The sequence below is a fragment of the Protomyctophum bolini genome (assembly GCF_963924005.1).
Source record: "Protomyctophum bolini genome assembly, chromosome: 8".
Classification (NCBI taxonomy): Eukaryota; Metazoa; Chordata; class Actinopteri; order Myctophiformes; family Myctophidae; genus Protomyctophum; species Protomyctophum bolini.
The window spans coordinates 44,942,182-44,963,187 of record NC_137869.1 but is presented as its reverse complement, the minus strand read 5'-3'; the positions used below and the strand labels follow the sequence as shown (position 1 = coordinate 44,963,187).

At 43.8% G+C, this 21,006-nt stretch overlaps 1 protein-coding gene across 1 annotated transcript; it reads right to left on the bottom strand.

Annotated features, from left to right (window-relative positions):
* Positions 1-778: 778 nt before the first annotated feature.
* LOC308320268 (retrovirus-related Pol polyprotein from transposon opus) lies at positions 779-20,394 on the bottom strand (the record flags this gene model as incomplete). Its single annotated transcript, XM_080770585.1, has 3 exons — positions 779-783; positions 15,049-18,435; positions 20,253-20,394. The coding sequence occupies 3 exons, from the start codon at positions 20,392-20,394 to the stop codon at positions 779-781; spliced, it is 3,534 nt and encodes a 1,177-aa protein (XP_080626711.1).
* Between the last annotated feature and the right edge of the window lie 612 nt (positions 20,395-21,006).

The window sequence follows — 21,006 nt, the reverse complement described above, 5'->3', positions numbered from 1 at the left end:
AGTAGCCACTTAATTCCTATATTTTTAGTCATTGTAGTATGGTTGTTTAGGCCATTGTTAGTTAGCACTTTGTGGAATAGTTGTTGTGCAACACATCCCTGTCGCGTAGCTGTCTTTCTACATATCAACACTCTTTCTTTTGTATTTGTTACCAATTCAGTGTTGCATCACCAGCCTGACTGCCCTGGCCTACCAGAGGTGAATGAACAAAGAAGCTTGGCAAAGCAAAAACACCACTGCTGTGATCAGTGTGGAAAACACTTCCCTTCTATCTCCACACTTAAATCACACCAGAGAATTCACACTGGAGAGAAACCCTATGGATGTGATCAATGTGGACAACGCTTCTCTCAAATGGGACACCTCAAAAGCCACCAAAGAATTCACACTGGAGAGAAACCCTATGGATGTGATCAATGTGGACAACGCTTCTCTCAAATGGGACACCTCAAAAGCCACCAAAGAATTCACACTGGAGAGAAACCCTATGGATGTGATCAATGTGGACAACGCTTCTCTCAAATGGGACACCTCAAAATCCACCAAAGAATTCACACTGGAGAGAAACCCTATGGATGTGACCAGTGTGGACAACACTTCTCTGGAATGTCAACCCTTAAAATCCATCATAGAATTCACACTGGAGAGAAGCCCTATGGATGTGATCAGTGTGGACAACATTTCACTCAAATGTCAACCCTTAAAAGCCACCAGAGAATTCACACTGGAGAGAAACCCTATGGATGTGACCAGTGTGGAGAACACTTCTCCATGATGTCTAACCTGAAAAAACACCAGAGAATTCACACCGGAGAGAAACCATATGGATGTGATCAGTGTGGAAAGAGTTTCAATACTTCAAGCGCCCGAAAACGCCATGAGCGCACACATATGAAAGATAAATCTGTTTAGTGTGAACAGTACGACAAGAGCTTCATTATAGTAACACCAAGTTGATTAATTGCAAGCTTAGCATACTGTTGACCTGGTCTTTTTAGGGGTCTTTTGGGGTTATTTTCTTGGTTAGTGCAGAGGCTATAGATCTCATCAAATGGTGTTCCCATATGGCTCAAATGCTGAATAGATAATGGGCCTTGATCCGAAAATAATTGAAAATCACTGTTCTATATGTCGGCCCCCACCGTGGCATTTCCGCCTCAATTGTTCTTTGACGTGCAATAGTGCTGTGCGCGGTGAGAAAAGAGCAGATCTACAAGCTCACAATGCTTTGCGGTGTGTTGTGAGCTGGTACTGTGTAGATTAGCTATTTATCAAGACTATATATAGATCGCCTACTGTATACTATACTCATGAGTACTTAAATGAGGGTCTATTGACTATTGCATGTCAAACTGAGGGTCCTTGAAATTAAACGGGTTGATAATCACTGTAGGGCCGTACGTCAAAAGGCTTCTCTTATTGGGGACCCTGGCATATCTTTTCAAATGTTTCTTTACTTTTTGTTAACCTGCTCTATGATGATTTTCTGTTTGTTTTGGGATATAGAGTATATTTGTATCTCTAATTGTTATGATGAATTGAACATGGTGGGCCCTATTGTAAACAAGTGTTTACCAATAGGGTCACAGTTTTGATTTGTGCTTGAAATGTACTGTAATTCTCCAATCCGTTAATAAATTCATCAATCTCTATAAATAATAATGGTTCAGACTCAGACGGTGTTTTGCGGTGGTACAATGGCGCCCCCTGTTGACAACACCAGGCAGAGTTGTTGTCATTATCAGCATGTCTGTGGTTTGGCAGAAGACTGCTTGGTGGAGTGAGTCTCTTCACAGTAATATACAGCAATCACTCATTTATACTGGAACCGATTCTCTACTGCAATATCCACAACGTATGGATATAATCTAAAATGCATCTGGTTTGCATACTGCTGATTGCTAAATAATATAATTAACTCTCACGCCCCACTCCTCTGTCTTTGTATCTGAGCCGTGACTATGGCTCCAGACCCTGAACTCTTATTATTTAGTTCATGTTCTGTAATGCCTTGAATGTAATACCTTGAATGTTAAAGAAAGCGCCTGTCATCATGTCATGTGTGTTACCTTTGAACACTTATGACGTCAGTCCTACATTTTGGAATACCCCTGATTTATAGTCAAATAAACACCTTGAAGATAATCTACTCTGCATCTGGTTGCCTGCTTTTGGGTCCTACTCCGTAACTCATTCCTGACAAGAAACGTGTGTTGTAGTGGAACTCCCTCAAGGACCACTGGGGTTCCCCGGACCCCACTTTGGGAACCACTGGTCTATAATCTATCTACATAATTGCTTCATTGCATCTGATTTGTAATATTATTATGATACTGATTTATACTGTTATATTATTTGCTGAATTTGACTTGATACTGTATTGTCTCTGTGGAACATGTCCCTCGAACATTAATAAACATGTCCCTCGATAGAAATAAACACGTCTTGATCATATTATTTGTGTCACTGAAATTTGACCTGCATATATTTGCTGTATTTAGATGTGCTTTATCTCAGAGGCTGTGTTAATGTTATACATTATCTGTAGACCACTTGGAAGATAATAATAAACCTTGGACCACTGACTCTAGTCAGAACATTTGTGCCCAAAACAAGTTCTGGAGGAATTTGGAGCAATCATCAGTCAATTCAGTTAATGAGTTGTGATCTTAGTTGAGATGTCTGTGAGGAGTATCAAACCAACTTTGAGTTTTATCTGTGTTTTAATCCCTGGTGATCTATTTGAGAATGTAATATGATGGCTGAAGTTACCATAAACACAGTAGGCCACTTGGAAGATAAGGTGAATTTGGAGCAATCATCTCCAAATCTACATATTAACTAGTAATTCATGTTTCCAAATAAATGTAGTGGAGTAGCCTACCTCTCTCTGTCTCTTTATTTGGGATACGTGTTTTATTTGTGGTTCTTATGTTTGTAGTCAGGTTTTGCTAGTTTAAGTTTGTTTGGGTTTATTGTATATTTTCTTAATTTTGGCATTAAATAAATACACATTCTATTTTATTGCAATTGTCTTTCTGCATCTTATGTTGCTCCCCCTAACCCTAGACTAGGGGGCGTAACAACCACTTACGTAGGAATAAACCTTGGACCACTGGAGAACATTACATGTGCCCAAAAAAGTTCTGCATGAATTCGGAGCAATCATCTGCAAATTCAGTTTGTACAGGAACATGGGTCCCATTATTAAATGTGTTTCATGAAGGTATATGATTGAAACAGGAATACACACACTAAACATTTGGACACATGGGCTTTTCTTTCAACTTTATTCTATGTAAATAACAGTGTGGACAGCACTTCCACATAATGCCCTAACTAAATATACACGACATAATTCACACCCTTTAATTCTGATGTTGGTGTAAAAGCTGGTCTATATGTTTTAATCACTGGTGGTGGTGGTGGGCTATTTGGAATGTATTGCTGAAGTACACAGTACAGTATGAGTACAAATCAACATTTCACCTTATTTATGAAAAGGTCACTGCTATCCATTGTGCATGTCCTGTCTGTCATTTACATGTACAGCTCATGTAAATGACTTGTCCTTGAGATGAATGGGAATGTCTCTCCTCCCTCTTGTTATTCAATTTGGATCCATTGGGCATATCTGGGGGAGGAGGGAGGGTAGAGGACAGTATGTTTGACTGTGATTGGTGGAGAGAGAGCTGGTCCTATTTTCTATTTGACCAATCATATCACAGCAGTTAGTGGTCATACCTCAGACACTCTGGTATAAGAAGACTTGGTCTGTGTAATTTCTCCACAACCACTCCTGATCACATCTGACTGTGTACTCCAGACTTCAGCTGAAGATGAACTCTCTCCACTCCACCAGAGAAATGACTGCTGTACAGAAGGGACCCAAAGACTTTGGTATGTTACTCAACTTATATTAAGTTGCCACTTAAGTAGCCAATGAATTCCTATATTTTTAGTCATGCAATGTAGTATGGCTGTTTAGGCCATTGTTAGTTAGCACTTTGTGGACTAGTTGTTGTGCAACAAATCCCTGTTATGTAGCTGTCTTTCTACCTATCAACACTCTTTCTTTTGTAATTGTTTCCAATTCAGTGTTGCATCACCAGCCTGACTGCCCTGGCTTACCAGAAGTGAATGAACAAAGAAGATTGGCAAAGCAAAAACACCACTGCTGTGATCAGTGTGGAAAACACTTCCGTTCTATCTCCACACTTAAAACACACCAGAGAATTCACACTGGAGAGAAACCCTATGGTTGTGATCAGTGTGGACACCAGTTCTCCATCATGTCCGACCTTAAAAGACACCAGAGAATTCACACCGGAGAGAAGCCCTATGGATGTGACCAGTGTGGACAATACTTCTCTAAAATGTCAAACCTCAAAAGCCACCAGAGAATTCACACCGGAGATAAACCCTATGGATGTGATCAGTGTGGAGAACACTTCTCCATGATGTCAGGCCTTAAAAGCCACCAGAGAATTCACACTGGAGAGAAACCCTATGGATGTGACCAGTGTGGACAACACTTCTCTGAAATGTCAGGCCTTAAAAGCCACCAGAGAATTCACACTGGAGAGAAACCCTATGGATGTGATCAGTGTGGAGAACATTTCTCCCAAATGTCAACCCTTAAAATCCACCAGAGAATTCACACTGGAGAGAAACCCTATGGATGTGATCAGTGTGGACAACACTTCTCTCACATGTCTAACTTGAAAAAACACCAGATAATTCACACCGGAGAGAAACCTTATGGATGTGATCAATGTGGGCAACATTTCTCTGCAATGTCCGTCCTTAAAAGCCACCAGAGGATTCACACTGGAGAGAAACCCTATGGATGTGATCAGTGTGGAAAGAGTTTCACTACTTCAAGCGCCCGAAAACGCCATGAGCGCACACACAAAGTTTTAGTGTGAACAGTATGACAAGAGCTTCATTATAGCAACACCAAGTTGATTAATTGCAAGCTTAACATACTTTTTAGGGGTGTTTCTTATTCGCTGCGTCAAGAGTTTTCAGAGACAATATTAGAACAGAAAAGTATGGTGGTGACTTGTGTTGCAGTCTGTTAGAGCCATTTTACCACCCCTGCATCAATCTATATACATAATTGGTTCATTGCATCTGATTTGTAATATTATTATGATACTGATTTAAACTGTATTGAACTTTATACTGTATTGTCTCTGTGGAACATGTCCCTCGAACATTATGCAGCAGATAGAAATAAACACGTCTTGATCATATTATTTGTGTCACTGAAATTCGACCTGCATATATTTGCTGTATTTAGATGTGCTTTATCTCAGAGGCTGTGTTAATGTTATACATTATCTGTAGACCACTTGGAAGATAATAATAAACCTTGGACCACTGACTATAGTCAGAACATTTGTGCCCAAAACAAGTTCTGGAGGAATTTGGAGCAATCATCAGTAAATTAAGTTAATGAGTTGTGATCTTAGTTGAGATGTCTGTGAGGAGTATCAAACCAACTTTGAGTTTTGGTCTGTGTTTTAATCCCTGGTGATGGTGGGCTATTTGAGTTATTCAATGTGGATCCATTGAGCATAGCTGTGGGGAATAGGGAGGGTGGAGGACAGTATGTTAGACTGTGATTGGTGTTGAGATGGTCCCATTGTTCTATTTGCTGTTGACCTGTTCTTTTTTTAGTATTATTAGAACAGAAAAGTATGGTGGTGACATGTGTTGGAGTCTGTTAGAGCCGTTTGTTTTCTTTGCCATTTATTGCATCTGACCGAAACAAACATTAAAGGGTCCTACTCTGTAACTCATTCCTGACAAGAAACGTGTGTTATCGACCACTGGGGGTCCCCGGACCCCACTTTGGGAACCACTGGTCTAGGCAGCAGTGGTGGAAAAGTAGCCTACTTATTAATTTAAATAAAAGTATCAGTACTGCAATGTCCATGTCAAGTTTTCAAATGTATTCAAATCTTCTGAAAATGGCAGATCTCCAAGCTCACAATGCGTCACATTGTGTGAGCTTGTATGATCGGCTATTTTTGTAATAATAGTCCAAATTAACTAGTAATTAATGTTTTCAAATAAATGTAGTGGAGTCTCTCTCTCTCTGCCATGACAGAGCGTGCATGCAAGGGGAGAGGGGAAAAAGACACTAGTGAAAAGTTGTGGACACTCAGTTGTGTTCCAAGTTCCCTACCACAGAGATATATAAGATTATATAGACAGGCTATTATTTCCAACCACTATAGCCCCTCACTTCACACAGGTGTGATTTAAATAAATAAAAAATACATATTCAAAGGTTTTTTTTTTAAATACATATTCAAAGGTTAGAGTTGTAACATAAGTATGTAGCCTTGAGGCCCATATCTCCTGTTTCTGTAGCGTGAGGCAGCTTAATGTACAAGTACACCCCCTGGACATGACGCTAGTATGTCGCAGGGACTTACCCCCAATCCAACACTTGCTGCTGAGTTTCAAGCAGGGAGGCACTGAGTCCCATTTTTAGAGTCTTTGGTATGACTCAGCCGGGGATCGAACCCCGACCTCCCAGTCTCAGGGCGGACACTGTAACCACAAGGCCACTGAGCCGGTGAGTTGTAACATAATATACCATAAACACAGTAGGCCTACACTGATAGTGTAATTATTTATGCTTTATGGTGTCGTCCACTCACAGTTAACATTTTTTTCCTATTGATTTGTACTTGAAATGTAGGCTACTGTATTTCTTCAAAATGTTAATAAATCAATCAATCGAAAAACCCTAAACTGCATGTCCTGCTCAATCGAAAAACCCTAAACTGCATGTCCTGCTGTCATTTACATGCACATGGTAACTATTCATGTCCTTGAGTGTGAATGGGACTGTCTCTACTCCCTCTTGTTATTCAATGTGGATACATTGAGCATATCTGGTGGGAGTAGGGAGGGTGGAGGACAGTATGTTATACTGTGATTGGTGTCTGTTGAGATGGTCCCATTGTTCTATTTGCTGGTTTGCTATTTAGTGGTAATTTCTATGCACTCAAGAAATGGCTTTATTAGAACAGAAAGGCGTGGACCACCTACACCTACCCACATTATTACTTCATTGCATCTGACCATTTTCTTGTAGGTTTTCTGAGCTCAATTGCACCCAAATGACTGAACTTTTAACATTCCGTTTTTTGGCTCAAACAAGTGCTCTGATTTGCCTGTGGATTGTGAGGTAAGACTCCACAAATCCCATATGACATGGGTTCTGTGACACTGTCCACCCAATGTCCAAAGTTCAGGTTGGTTGGGTGGGTGTAATTGAGGTCATAAAACCTAAAAGATAAATAAATGAAAATGTATGTCATGAAGTCCATAGACTTGGCTGGCAAAAGACAGAAGAAAGGGGACTATATATGGACATTCTTTGTCATCATGCCGACATGCCAGTCATGAAGCAATACAGCCACCCTGTCCCAACAACTCACAACGAACCTCAGCAACCACAAGCACACAGAAACTACTGCAAAAGTGTTACTTTTCAACATTTGTGTAGTAGTAGCCTACTACAAATATTGAAAAGTAACACTTTGTCAAAGCCCCCAAAACCTCTATCTCGACCAAATGTAAATAGCAAATTCACTCATAGGATTATTGAAGTGGTCCATGGCAGAAACAACACAACATGCAAACTGTAGTTCTATTTCATCCTTACTAGTGCTTAACACTGGATGATATCCGTCTCACGTACGTGCAGGTCGAGTAAATAATAACAACAAAGTCACGAATGTGACATGATGACGGTGGGCGTGGAGCGCAGTAGTCAGCGTACATAAGCCACACCCGTCAAACATGACTTCCCTTTTGATCTTCTCGCAGGCGCGTAGCAGGTTTGAGGTTTGAGGTTATACCTTTAATTATTGAGAGATACTCATATAATTAAACTACCGTCTTTTCGCCGGGAGCCCTGCAACCTTAAGGTAAGGTTGGAGCATCGCGTTGCGTCCTCCAAGGGCTGCGATAAAGACGCACTTTTGTACTCCCAGCAATTAAGCCTGTGTTTGCACTATGCTGCTGGAGACACTATAAGTTTATATAAACGAAGAGTCTGATTTCGGTCTCTTTTCCTTGTTTAAGTTGTTAAACGTTATTCATTTTCTGTTTACATTATCTGGCGAGTGCTTACTCGTTCCAGTAGCTATAAACAAACAATTTAACTGGTTGCTTGTTGAGCGTTTGCGCTCATTACAGAGCTAATTCATAAAACTTGTATATATTGCATGATGTTTTGCTTGTTTTCAGTAAACAGTTAAGTTTATCTTTTCCCTGTTGAGCGTCTGCGCTCATTACAGTGCTTATTTATAACTATATCTATATAGTAGATTAGTTTGAATTGTCTGGCGGGTGTTTTGCTCGTTCAGTAAACAACCTAAGTTTATTTTTAGCCTGTTGAGCGTTTGCGCTCGTTACAGAGCTTGTTTATAATTTCATAATTATTGTTACATTCCCAAAAGAGTGGTTCCGCTTGTGGGTATTTCTTGTGTCTTGGAGTGTATCCGCTCCATAGCCACCATAGTAGCGCTTCATGAATAATGAAATGGGCTAGGCTAATTTATATCAATTTAATTTGGGGGTCATTGAAATTTAAATGGCAGAGAATCACTTGGTTAAACTGTAGACCGGGCTTGGTTTAGAAAAGCCTATATTTCTCTCTTTCTCTCTGCTGGGCTGCAATGGTACTGCAGTGAGCTTTGCAATACGTGTTGATCAAAGACACACTTCACCACTGTTGCAACCAGCTTATTTTAGACAGGGTAAAAGCTATAAAAACCTGATGGAATGTATTGCTGAAGTACACAGTACATGTATAATTCACCTCAAACAATCTCAGAGTACAAATCAACATTTCACCTTATTTATGAAAAGGTCACTGCTATCCATTGTGCATGTCCTGTCTGTCATTTACATGTACAGCTCATGTAAATAACTTGTCCTTGAGATGAATGGGAATGTCTCTCCTCCCTCTTGTTATTCAATTTGGATCCATTGGGCATATCTGGGGGAGGGTAGAGGACAGTATGTTTGACTGTGATTGGTGGAGAGAGCCGTCCTATTGTTCTTGACCAATCATATCTCAGCAGTTAGTGGTTATACCTCAGACACTCTGGTATAAGAAGATTTGGTCTGTGCAATTTATCCACAACCACTCCTGATCACATCTGACTGTGTACTCCAGACTTCAGCTGAAGATGAACTCTCTCCACTCCAGAGAAATGACTGCTGTACAGAAGGGACCCAAAGACTTTGGTATGTTACTCAACTTATATTAAGTAGCCACTTAATTCCTATATTTTTAGTCATTGTAGTGGTTGTTTAGTCCATTGTTAGCTAGCACTTTGTGGAATAGTTGTTGTGCAACAAATCCGTTATGTAGCTGTCTTTCTACCTATCAACAATCTTTCTTTTGTAATTGTTTCCAATTCAGTGTTGCATCACCAGCCTGACTGCCCTGGCTTACCAGAGGTGAATGAACAAAGAAGCTTGGCAAAGCAACAACACCACTGCTGTGATCAGTGTGGAAAACACTTCCGTTTTATCTCCACACTTAAATCACACCAGAGAATTCACACTGGAGAGAAACCCTATGGGTGTGATGAGTGTGGACAACACTTCTCTAGAATTGAAACCCTCAAATGCCACCAGAGAATTCACACTGGAGAGAAACCCTATGGGTGTGATGAGTGTGGACAACACTTCTCTAGAATTGAAACCCTCAAAAGCCACCAGAGAATTCACACCGGAGAGAAACCCTATGGATGTGATCAGTGTGGACAACACTTCTCTCAAATGGCAAACCTCAAAATGCACCAGAGAATTCACACTGGAGAGAAGCCCTATGGATGTGATCAGTGTGGACAACATTTCACTCAAATGTCAACCCTTAAAAGCCACCAAAGAATTCACACTGGAGAGAAACCCTATGGATGTGATCAGTGTGGAGAACACTTCTCCATGATGTCAGGCCTTAAAAGCCACCGGAGAATTCACACTGGAGAGAAACCCTATGGATGTGACCAGTGTGGACAATACTTCTCTAAAATTACCAACCTTAAAAGCCACCAGAGAATTCACACTGGAGAGAAACCCTATGGATGTGATCAATGTGGGCAACATTTCTCTGCAATGTCCGTCCTTAAAAGCCACCAGAGGATTCACACTGGAGAGAAACCCTATGGATGTGATCAGTGTGGAAAGAGTTTCACTACTTCAAGCGCCCGGAAACGCCATGAGCGCACACATATGAAAGATAAATCTGTTTAGTGTGAACAGTATGACAAGAGCTTCATTATAGTAACACCAAGTTGATTAATTGCAAGCTTAACATACTGTTGATATGTTCTTTTTAGGGTGTTTCTTATTCACTGTGTCAAGAGTTTTCAGAGACAATATTAGAACAGAAAAGTATGGTGGTGACTTGTGTTGGAGTCTGGCCATTTTACCCGCCCCCTGCATCAATCTATCTACATAATTGCTGAATTTGACTTGATACTGTATTGTCTCTGTGGAACATGTCCCTTGAACATTATGCAGCAGATAGAAATACACATGTCTTGATCATATTATTTGTGTCACTGAAATTTGACCTGCATATATTTGCTGTATTTAGATGTGCTTTATCTCAGAGGCTGTGTTAATGTTATACATTATCTGTAGACCACTTGGAAGATAATAATAGACCTTGGACCAAAACAAGTTCTGGAGGAATTTGGAGAAATCATCAGTAAATTCAGATAATGAGTTGTGATCTTAGTTGAGATGTCTGTGAGGAGTATCAAACCAACTTTGAGTTTTGGTCTGTGTTTTAATCCCTGGTGATGGTGGGCTATTTGAAATGAAAATGAAATGAACACTGATAGTTCACCTCAAAGTGCCCAAGTGTAATGCTTTATGCTTTATGGTGTTCACTCACAGTTAACTTTTTTTCTAGAGTTGTACTTGAAATGTATTGTATTTCTGCAAACTGTTAATAAATCAATCAATCAAAAAACCCTTTTCTGCTGTCATTTACATTATGGTAACTATTCATGTTGAGTGTGAATGGGACTGTCTCTATTCCCTCTTGTTATTCAATGTGGATCCATTGAGCATAGCTGTGGGGAATAGGGAGGGTGGAGGACAGTATGTTAGACTGTGATTGGTGTTGAGATGGTCCCATTGTTCTATTTGCTGTTGACCTGTTCTTTTTTTAGTAGGCCTATTATTAGAACAGAAAAGTATGGTGGTGACATGTGTTGGAGTCTGTTAGAGCCGTTTGTTTTCTTTGCCATTTATTGCATCTGACCGAAACAAACATTAAAGGGTCCTACTCTGTAACTCATTCCTGACAAGAAACGTGTGTTATCGACCACTGGGGGTCCCCAGACCCCACTTTGGGAACCACTGGTCTAGGCAGCAGTGGTGGAAAAGTAGCCTACTTATTAATTTAAATAAAAGTATCAGTACTGCAATGTCCATGTCAAGTTTTCAAATGTATTCAAATCTCCAAGCTCACAATGCGTCACATTGTGTGAGATCGGCTATTTTCAAATGGCGTTAAGTGTTTTGTAATAATAGTCCAAATTACCTAGTAATTAATGTTTTCAAATAAATGTAGTGGAGTCTCTCTCTCTCTGCCATGACAGAACGTGCATGCAAGGGGAGAGGGGAAAAAAGACACTAGTGAAAAGTTGTGGACACTCAGTTGTGTTCCAAGTTCCCTACCACAGAGATAGATAAGATTATATAGCCAGGCTATTATTTCCAACCACTACAGCCCCTCACTTCACACAGGTGTGATTTAAATAAATAAAAAATACATATTCAAAGTTTTTTTTAATTTTTATGTCGCAGGTACTTACCCCCAATCCAACCCTTGCTGCTGAGTTTCAAGCAGGGAGGCACTGAGTCCCATTTTTAGAGTCTTTGGTATGACCCGGCCAGGGATCGAACCCCGACCTCCCAGTCTCAGGGCGGACACTGTAACCACAAGGCCACTGAGCCGGTGAGTTGTAATTGTAACATAATATACCATAAACACAGTAGGCCTACACTGATAGTTCACCTCAAAGTGCCCAAGTGTAATTATTTATGCTTTATGGTGTCGTCCACTCACAGTTAACATTTTTTTCCTATTGATTTGTACTTGAAATGTAGGCTACTGTATTTCTGCAAAATGTTAATAAATCAATCAATCGAAAAACCCTAAACTGCATGTCCTGCTCAATCGAAAAACCCTAAACTGCATGTCCTGGTGTCATTTACATGCACATGGTAACTATTCATGTCCTTGAGTGTGAATGGGACTGTCTCTACTCCCTCTTGTTATTCAATGTGGATCCATTGAGCATATCTGGTGGGAGTAGGGAGGGTGGAGGACAGTATGTTATACTGTGATTGGTGTCTGTTGAGATGGTCCCATTGTTCTATTTGCTGGTTTGCTATTTAGTGGTAATTTCTATGCACTCAAGAAATGGCTTTATTAGAACAGAAAGGCGTGGACCACCTACACCTACCCACATTATTACTTCATTGCATCTGACCCTTTTCTTGTAGGTTTTCTGAGCTCAATTGCACCCAAATGACTGAACTTTTAACATTCCGTTTTTTGGATCAAACAAGTGCTCTGATTTGCCTGTGGATTGTGAGGCAAGGCTCCACAAATCCCATATGACATGGGTTCTGTGACACTGTTTTTCCAGATCACAGAAAATCCACCCAATGTCCAAAGTTCAGGTTGGTTGGGTGGGTGTAATTGAGGTCATAAAACCTAAAAGATAAATAAATGAAAGTGTATGTCATGAAGTCCATAGACTTGGCTGGCAAAAGACAGAAGAAAGGGGACTCTTAGACTTTTCTTCAGCTTTCAACACAATACAGTCTGATATACTAGTGTCAAAAATGGTACAGTTGGAACTGAATCCATACTTAATTCACTGGTATGCTTCTTTTCTTACTAACAGAGTACAGAGGGTGAAAGTGAACACAACCCTCTCATCAGCATTAACTACTAATGTTGGTGCTCCCCAGGGTTGTGTGAGCTCAGCTGTACTTTTCACCCTCTATACTGACAGCTGTCGTATTGAGGAATGCCTGTCTGAATGTCGCACTGACACACCAGACCAATACATTCTAAAATACTCAGATGATACAGTTTTGATCTCTCTCCTAGATAGTTCCAGTGATCCTGGACTGCACCAACACAGAGTAAATAAGGTGGTTGAATGGAGTGATAACAACGCTCTCATCATTAACACAAAAAAGACAGAAGAGATTGTTTTTGGTACACCACCAGAGATACACAGATCCCCCATTACTATTCATGGGGAACCGATCAACCAGGTATGTTCGTACAAATACCTAGGAGTAGTAATAGACCATCTTTTGTCATGGAAAGATCAGATTGATTCAGTGTGTAAGAAAACAAAGCAAAGAATCTACTTCCTTCGCCGTCTAAGATCCTTCGGTGCTAGTAGACGGATTCTTCTTTTGTTTTTCACTTCTGTTATTATGAGTGTTCTTCAGTACTGTAGTACCACCTGGTATGGATGTTTGTCTGCAGCCCTAAAGTCACAACTGCTGCAACAACTGAACATTTGTTCAAAGATTGTTGGACAACAACTTCAGAAACTGTATACATCCACATATGATAACAGCATCCTGATTGTAACCAAGTGTATCAAGGATTTACTTTTGGATGACTACGCCACCTTGAGATAATTCAAGGAATTAAACAGACCAGTAAACTGGGTTCCCCACAAATGCAAGTTTGTTATAATGACTTGAGACTTTGTTCCACAGAACGGAAATTTATTAATCAGTTAAGAGTATGAATACAAAACATCTATCATATATATATATAAGGCGTATACAAAACGTTTAATATCATATATATATATATAAGGCAAACAATCTCTTAAAAGCAAGTACACACTAATGATAAAAGGGGGAGGCGAGGTTACATTTGGGGCCAGTGGGGCCAATAGGCAAAATAGTTAAAAGGCTATAAGGGTGAACCAACCAACTAGAAAAACACACTAACCAATAAGACGACTAAGAAGCTAAAATAACAAATCACACGCACAGGCACAGCAAAGCACAGCACACAGCATACATGGAAACAACAGGAGCGACACCGTGGAAAGAGGTGCACAGCCAAACCTTAATCGTGGGCTAACGTGAGATCCCAGTGGTATAGCAACCCCTACGGCCAGTCAGCCAAACCGCCACTCGGCTCTCCTCGGCGTCCACATGAAACACTCGCCACCATGGGGGGGGGGAAAACAACAAATTAACAAAAGGAAACAGCTCAATAACCGAAAACAAACGAAATGGCTCAAATAACAGAAATGGCTCAAAATAAACTTAAACTAAACCAAACAAAACAAACTAAAACAAAACAGCAGTGGCTATATCTAGGGAAATGGAGACAAACACCCATTTAGTATAATATCACAAAACACAGCATCCAGTCAGAGCACCAAATTGTTTAACATGTATATGTACCTTCAAGTGTCTGTGTTCTGTCATGTTATCCTTCTGGTAAGTACATGGACTCGTCAACCGTGACCGAAAACCTGGGTAATAACAAAAATAATTAAAATGCTATATATATATATACACACATCTATATATATATACGCACACAATGCATCATGTCACTCACCCGGTCAGGGAAGAGAAAAGAAACCAACAACCTGGGTCGCAAAACCCACAGCCGAAACCACCACAACAAGCTGACATTTGGTTGCCGGCTGGGCATTTAAATACGTGATGACGATTGACGCAGTGTGTGAGGCTGCTGCGACGGTGGCCCCAAAGGCTCATTTCCAGCCGGCTACATTCACCCCCATTTTTTCTTTTATTGTCGTCCCGACAATAACCTAGTCTAACACCAAGGCCTGCTAAAAACTACTGCTGTGGAGCTGCTCACACCAGGTATCCGGGAGAGTGTAGCCGCACCCCCCATCGCCACTGGCAGATTATGAGGATTGGAGTGTTGTCCAGCTGTCTCCCGAGTCAACCTTCGTATGGCACCTGCTTCGCTAGGAGGGGCTGGTGGATACCCGGAGGTAGTTGGGGGGCTCAGCACTGGTTGATGTACGGGGGCAGTTGGGGGGCTCAGCACTGGTTGATGTACAGGGGCAGTTGGGGGGCTCAGCACTGGTTGATGTACGGGGGCAGTTGGGGGGCTCGGCACCGGTTGATGTACGGGGGCAGTTGGGGGGCTCGGCACCACCAACGGACCAGTGGGGGGGATGTCACTGGCTGGGACATCAACTGGACCTGGCCTCGTGGGATGAGCAGGGCCCACCATGACGTATAGCTCGTCGTCGTCGTCTTCGTCTCCCTCGTCCCTCCGGCCGCAGGACTTTTGGTTCACCATGGGTTGGGCAACAGGATGGCTGCCTGGTAACGGTTTAATCATGGAGCGATTTACCTGCCGTGTTCGAGGCAAGTCCTGCTGTGGGGCTACGGTGTAAACGCAGCCACCTGGCTTAGGGGGCTTGATGACCTGATGGATGGCGGGAGCCCAAATGTCCTGGATCTTATTTCTCCCTCTGTTAGAGTGGTCCCGTAGGTAGACCAGCTGGCCAACTGGCAACACCTCTTCCTGGGCTCGTTGGTCTGCCCGGCCTTTCCTCTGTGCTGCTGCCACCTTCAGCCTTTCCCGGGCGGCCTCTGCTGCTATCCGGAGCCGTCGTTGATGTTCTCGAACCCAGTCACAGACGTCACCGGCAGCCGGCTCCGCTACCCGGCCCAGCAGGAAATCTACCGGGAGCTGGGGTTCCTGGCCAAACATCAGAAGGAATGGGGATGCACCAGTGGACTGGTGTGGCGTGGTGTTGTAGTTGAACAGCAGTTGTGGGAGGTACTCCGGCCAGCGGTGTTTCTGCTCCACGGGCAAGGTACGGAGTAGGTCGTGCAAAGTGCGGTTGAAACGCTCGCATTGTCCATTACCTTGTGGATGGTAAGGAGTGGTACGGGATTTGGTTATGCCATACATGGCACATAGTTGCTGGATAATGGTACTCTCAAAGTTTCTTCCCTGATCGGAATGGATCCGGCCTGGCACGCCGTACTTGTAGAACCATTCCTTGACGAGTACATCTGCCACTGTTGATGCTCTCTGGTCACGGGTTGGAATGGCCTGGGTAAACTTGGAAAATACATCAGTTAGGACCAGCACATGTTCCCTACCATCCCGGGCAGGTTCCAAACATGTAAAGTCAATAGCCAAGATTTGATTGGGTTTACACGCCAACAAGTGGCCCATAGGGGCCCTTACCCGAGGCTGGGTGTCCTTAGAGAGGCTGCACCGCTCGCACAGCTGGCACCACTGTTTGATGATCTTGAACATACCTGGCCAGTAGCACCTCTCCCGGATCAACTCAGTCGTCCGTTCCGCACCCTGGTGGCCATGGTTGTGGTGCAACTGGTGGAACACCTCCTCCCTCAGGCACCCAGGCAGAAGTAATTGGTGGACCTCACTCCCTCCATCTGGCCTTCGGCAAACCCTGTATAGCAGGCCGTCCTCCAGGGTGAGACGGTCCCATTGTCTTAATAGCCCCAGGGTTTCTGCAGAGAGACCTTGTCTCTCCATGCACCCCGGCCTACGACGTTCTTGCCAGAATGGGATGAGGGCACCGATGGCGGAATCCGCAGCCTGTAGGACAGCCAGGTCGGCATTCGTCCGTTCCGGTAGGGCAGAGATGGCTGCCTGGGTGGCTATCAGCGGTCTCCCCCCAGCGGCTCGTTGGACGGTCGCAGGTAACGGTGTTCCAGGACGGGGCTGAGGCTCCAGGGTAGCAGACGGGTCGGATTGCCTCGACAGGGCGTCTGCGTTCTGGTTAGTGCGTCCGGGGCGATAGCGGATGGTGTAGTCGAACACTGCCAACTCCGACTCCCAGCGTTGCTCTATGGCGCCCAGATTTGCGGTCTGCAGGTGACTCAGTGGGTTGTTGTCCGTCCAGACTACACATTTCTGGCTCAGCAGGTACTCTCTGAATTTTTTGGTCATGGCCCATTTCATTCCCAGAAATTCTAACTTCATGGAACTGTACCTCTTTTCTGCAGGGTCTAGGCTGCGACTGGCATAGGCAATAGGCCTGACTTTCCCTTCTTGTTCCTGAGAGAGGACGGCTCCCAAACCTGCATGGCTCGCATCCACCTCTAAGATGAAAGGGAGGGAGAAGTTAGCATAAGCTAGTACAGGAGAGGACACAAGCTTTGTCTTGAGGCCATCAAAACTTTGCTGGCACTGTTCAGTCCACACCCCCCGCAAGGAAACCCCACGACCCCTTCTGTTCTTTGTCCCCGTCAGGTCAGCCACCAGTCGATGGAGTGGTGATGCCAGCTTTGCGAATCCCTCCACATACCTCCTATAGTAGCTCCCGAAACCTAGAAAAGACCTTAGTTCAGGGACATTTGACGGAGTTGGCCAGGCCGCGACAGCCGCTATCTTCTTTGGATCGGTAGCCACCCCTGCGGAGGATATTACATGTCCCAGGTACTGTACCTCCTTTTTAAAGAAATGGCACTTTTCAAGCTTGACCTTGAGACCCTCCCTCTGCAGGCGACTCAGGACCAGGTCCAAACGGCTGATGTGCTCATCTACTGTGGATGAGAAAACAACAATGTCATCAATGTACAATAAGAGTGACTGACAGTGTTGGTCCCCAAACATCCTCTCCATCAAACGTTGGAAGGTACTGGGGGCATTGCACAACCCAAAGGGCATTCGCTGGAACTCAAACAGGCCGAAAGGGGTGCAAAAAGCAGTCTTCTGTTTGTCCTGCTCTGTCACCGGGACCTGGTGGTAACCACTAGCCAGATCCATGGTGGAAAACCACTTCGCTCCCGACAGGGCGTCTAGTGATTCCTCAATACGTGGTAGGGGGAAGGCATCCTTCCGGGTCTTTCCATTGAGCTGCCTGTAGTCAACGCAGAGGCGGAGACTTCGATCCTTCTTCCTAACCAGGACGATAGGGGAAGCATAGGGGCTACAACTCTCCCGGATAATCTGGCCATCCAACAACTGACGGATATGAGCCTTGACCTCCTCATAATCACAGGGGGGTATTCTCCTATACCTCTGTCTGATGGGAACATCATCTACTAAAGGTATGTCATGTGTTATGAGGTTAGTGCAGCCCAAATCACTTTCACAAGTAGCAAACACAGACTGGTAGTCGAGTAATAGTGACCTTACCGGCTCTTGGTCTGTGTCAGGCAGGTCAGACAGGTCCATACTCTCTATCTGGTTGACCATGGGGCTGGGCTGGCTGACTTGTGAAAAGGATGTAGCTGTCACCCCCACTGGCTCCTGTACTTCAGTAGATACCCCTGGGGGCAGACTGACGATCTGGGCCTGTATTAACACACCTATGGGTTGGCGGGGGTGTAAGGTGACACAGTTCTCAGCTACGTTTATCACAGGGACATAGACAGTGTTTCGGATAACCGTTACCATAGCTGGGGAAACTAACACTCCTTCAGGGAGGCCCCCCCAGTTTACCAACGGTTCCAACAAGGCTTCTCCCTGGTTCCCACTTACATGAGAGGAGCAGGTTGCTGCCACTAACTTCATGGTACCCCCAGGTATGGTAACGGAAGTTTTGCCTCGGACTCGGGCCACCCCTGATCTGGTCTGCTCTGGTCTATTGTGGGCGTCGTGGCAATGCTGCAGGGCCTGTAACCAGGAGGTAGGGGAAAACTGAACAGCAGGTAGATTGAAAAGGGCCAGTCCATGCTGGCTAAAGAGCTGATAATAACATTCCCTAATGATGTTCATACCCAACACTCCGGGAAGCTCAGGAGGAGATACCTGGCCGGGAGGGTCCCTCACAATCAAAACACCCCGCTGTGGTATTATCTTGCCCAACACCTCAACATCTAGCTCTATGTAGCCTACATATGGTATCTCTAAACCATTGGCAGCCCGGAGTTGCAACCAGCGACAAGAACGAGGGGCCCCTTGAAAATGTTCTAAAAATAAACTTTCCCTGATGGTGGTTACCATTGAACCCGTGTCTAGTAGACAGTTCACTGTTACCCCTCCCATGCTCATGGATACTCTAGGACATGTACCTACCAAACTAGAGGCCTCAGGTTGGTTGGTGGCACTTTGGGTATTTGAGCCGACGTCGCCCCCCTCTGATGTATGGCTCTGTACATCAGTGGGTGCTAGTTTTCCGCCTGGTGAGAAGCGGAGGAAACTGCTGCTCTGGGCTGGTACCCCTGTGGTTGCTGGTTAGCGGGAATAACACGTACATTATCACATTCTCTGGCATAGTGGCCTGGTTTCTGGCAGCGCCTACATATGACAGGACCTGAGTAAGGTTGGAATTGTCTAGGTGCTGGCTGAGTTGGTTTGGGGGGCGACCGTAGTGCTAGACGGCTTTGAGTAAGTGTATTTAGCTGCTCTTGTTGCATTTTTAACATGTTTCTCATCTCTGCCATCTCTACACTACCAGGGCTGCTAGGCCCCTCACCCACCCGCTGTGCTAGAAGGCTTTGAGTAAGTGTATTTAGCTGCGCTTGTTGCATTTTTAACATGTTTTTCATCTCTGCCATCTCTGAGCTACCAGGGCTGCTAGGCCCATCACCCACCCTCTGAATAGCACACAAGGCCGGGAGAGAATAACTCCTACCTCTAGGCTCATCTGGACGCCCCTCCCGTTCCCAACGAATGGCCTCAGCTCTTATCTGTAGTAGGGAATAATAGGGATACTGGCGTATAACACGTTTTAACTCTCTACGGAGGTCAGGGTCACAAACATGTTCTACAAACTGGTCACGTAGCAAGGTAGTAGCATTGGGCATTCCATCTGGGGCACAACGTTCTATTTTCTCCATGAGACAATACAGGGCATGAGAAAACTCTTGTAGTGATTCTCCCTCCCGCTGCTTCCTAGAGAAGAAACTCTCCTGAAGAGAAACATAGGTTTTAGAGCAGCCATACAGGTCTTGAAGAACAGACAATATCCTATCGGGGTCTTCCCTGTCTGCCTTGGGCCCATACCTAATTTCATCCTTTGCCTCTCCCTCCAAATGATCGTAGATGAAATAGGCCTGATCAATAGGCCTAAGGTGTCGAGCCCTAACAGTTGCCTTCACTTCCTCTGCCCAATCCTCTACCGGGATCCCTGAAGTCCCCCTAAATGAAGGACACTTTCTTTCTCTGGGAACATGATATAGCAGACGCTCGGCAGGTAAAATGTCTGTGTTAGAAACATCACAAGTGACGCTGCTGCGTCCCGGTGCTGGCTGAGGAGCAGGAGCCCCTGCCCGTGAAGCAGTAGCCTCTGCCTGTTCAATCAGTGAGTCCTTGTCAGCCTGTAGTTGGCGCACCAACTCCCTCAGTTCCAGTTCATTGGCCATGGCCACCAGTCAAAACCAGCCTAATCAGACACTTGACGTCAATCAGGGCAATGGACGCAATCAGCTGGTCCCCCGTAGCACCAACTGCTGTTTTGTTATATAAATATAAACAATAAAGTCATTTCAACAAAAGAAAAAAAAATTGAGCCATTTCCAACACAAAAAAAATAAGTAAAAATGAACAGATGTCTCAAGTGCCTTATTAAGTCCTGCCGACTGCGACAGATTGTAACCAAGTGTATCAAGGATTTACTTTTGGATGACTACGCCACCTTGAGATAATTCAAGGAATTAAACAGACCAGTAAACTGGGTTCCCCACAAATGCAAGTTTGTTATAATGACTTGAGACTTTGTTCCACAGAACGGAAATTTATTAATCAGTTAAGAGTATGAATACAAAACATCTATCATATATATATATAAGGCGTATACAAAACGTTTAATATCATATATATATATATAAGGCAAACAATCTCTTAAAAGCAAGTACACACTAATGATAAAAGGGGGAGGCGAGGTTACATTTGGGGCCAGTGGGGCCAATAGGCAAAATAGTTAAAAGGCTATAAGGGTGAACCAACCAACTAGAAAAACACACTAACCAATAAGA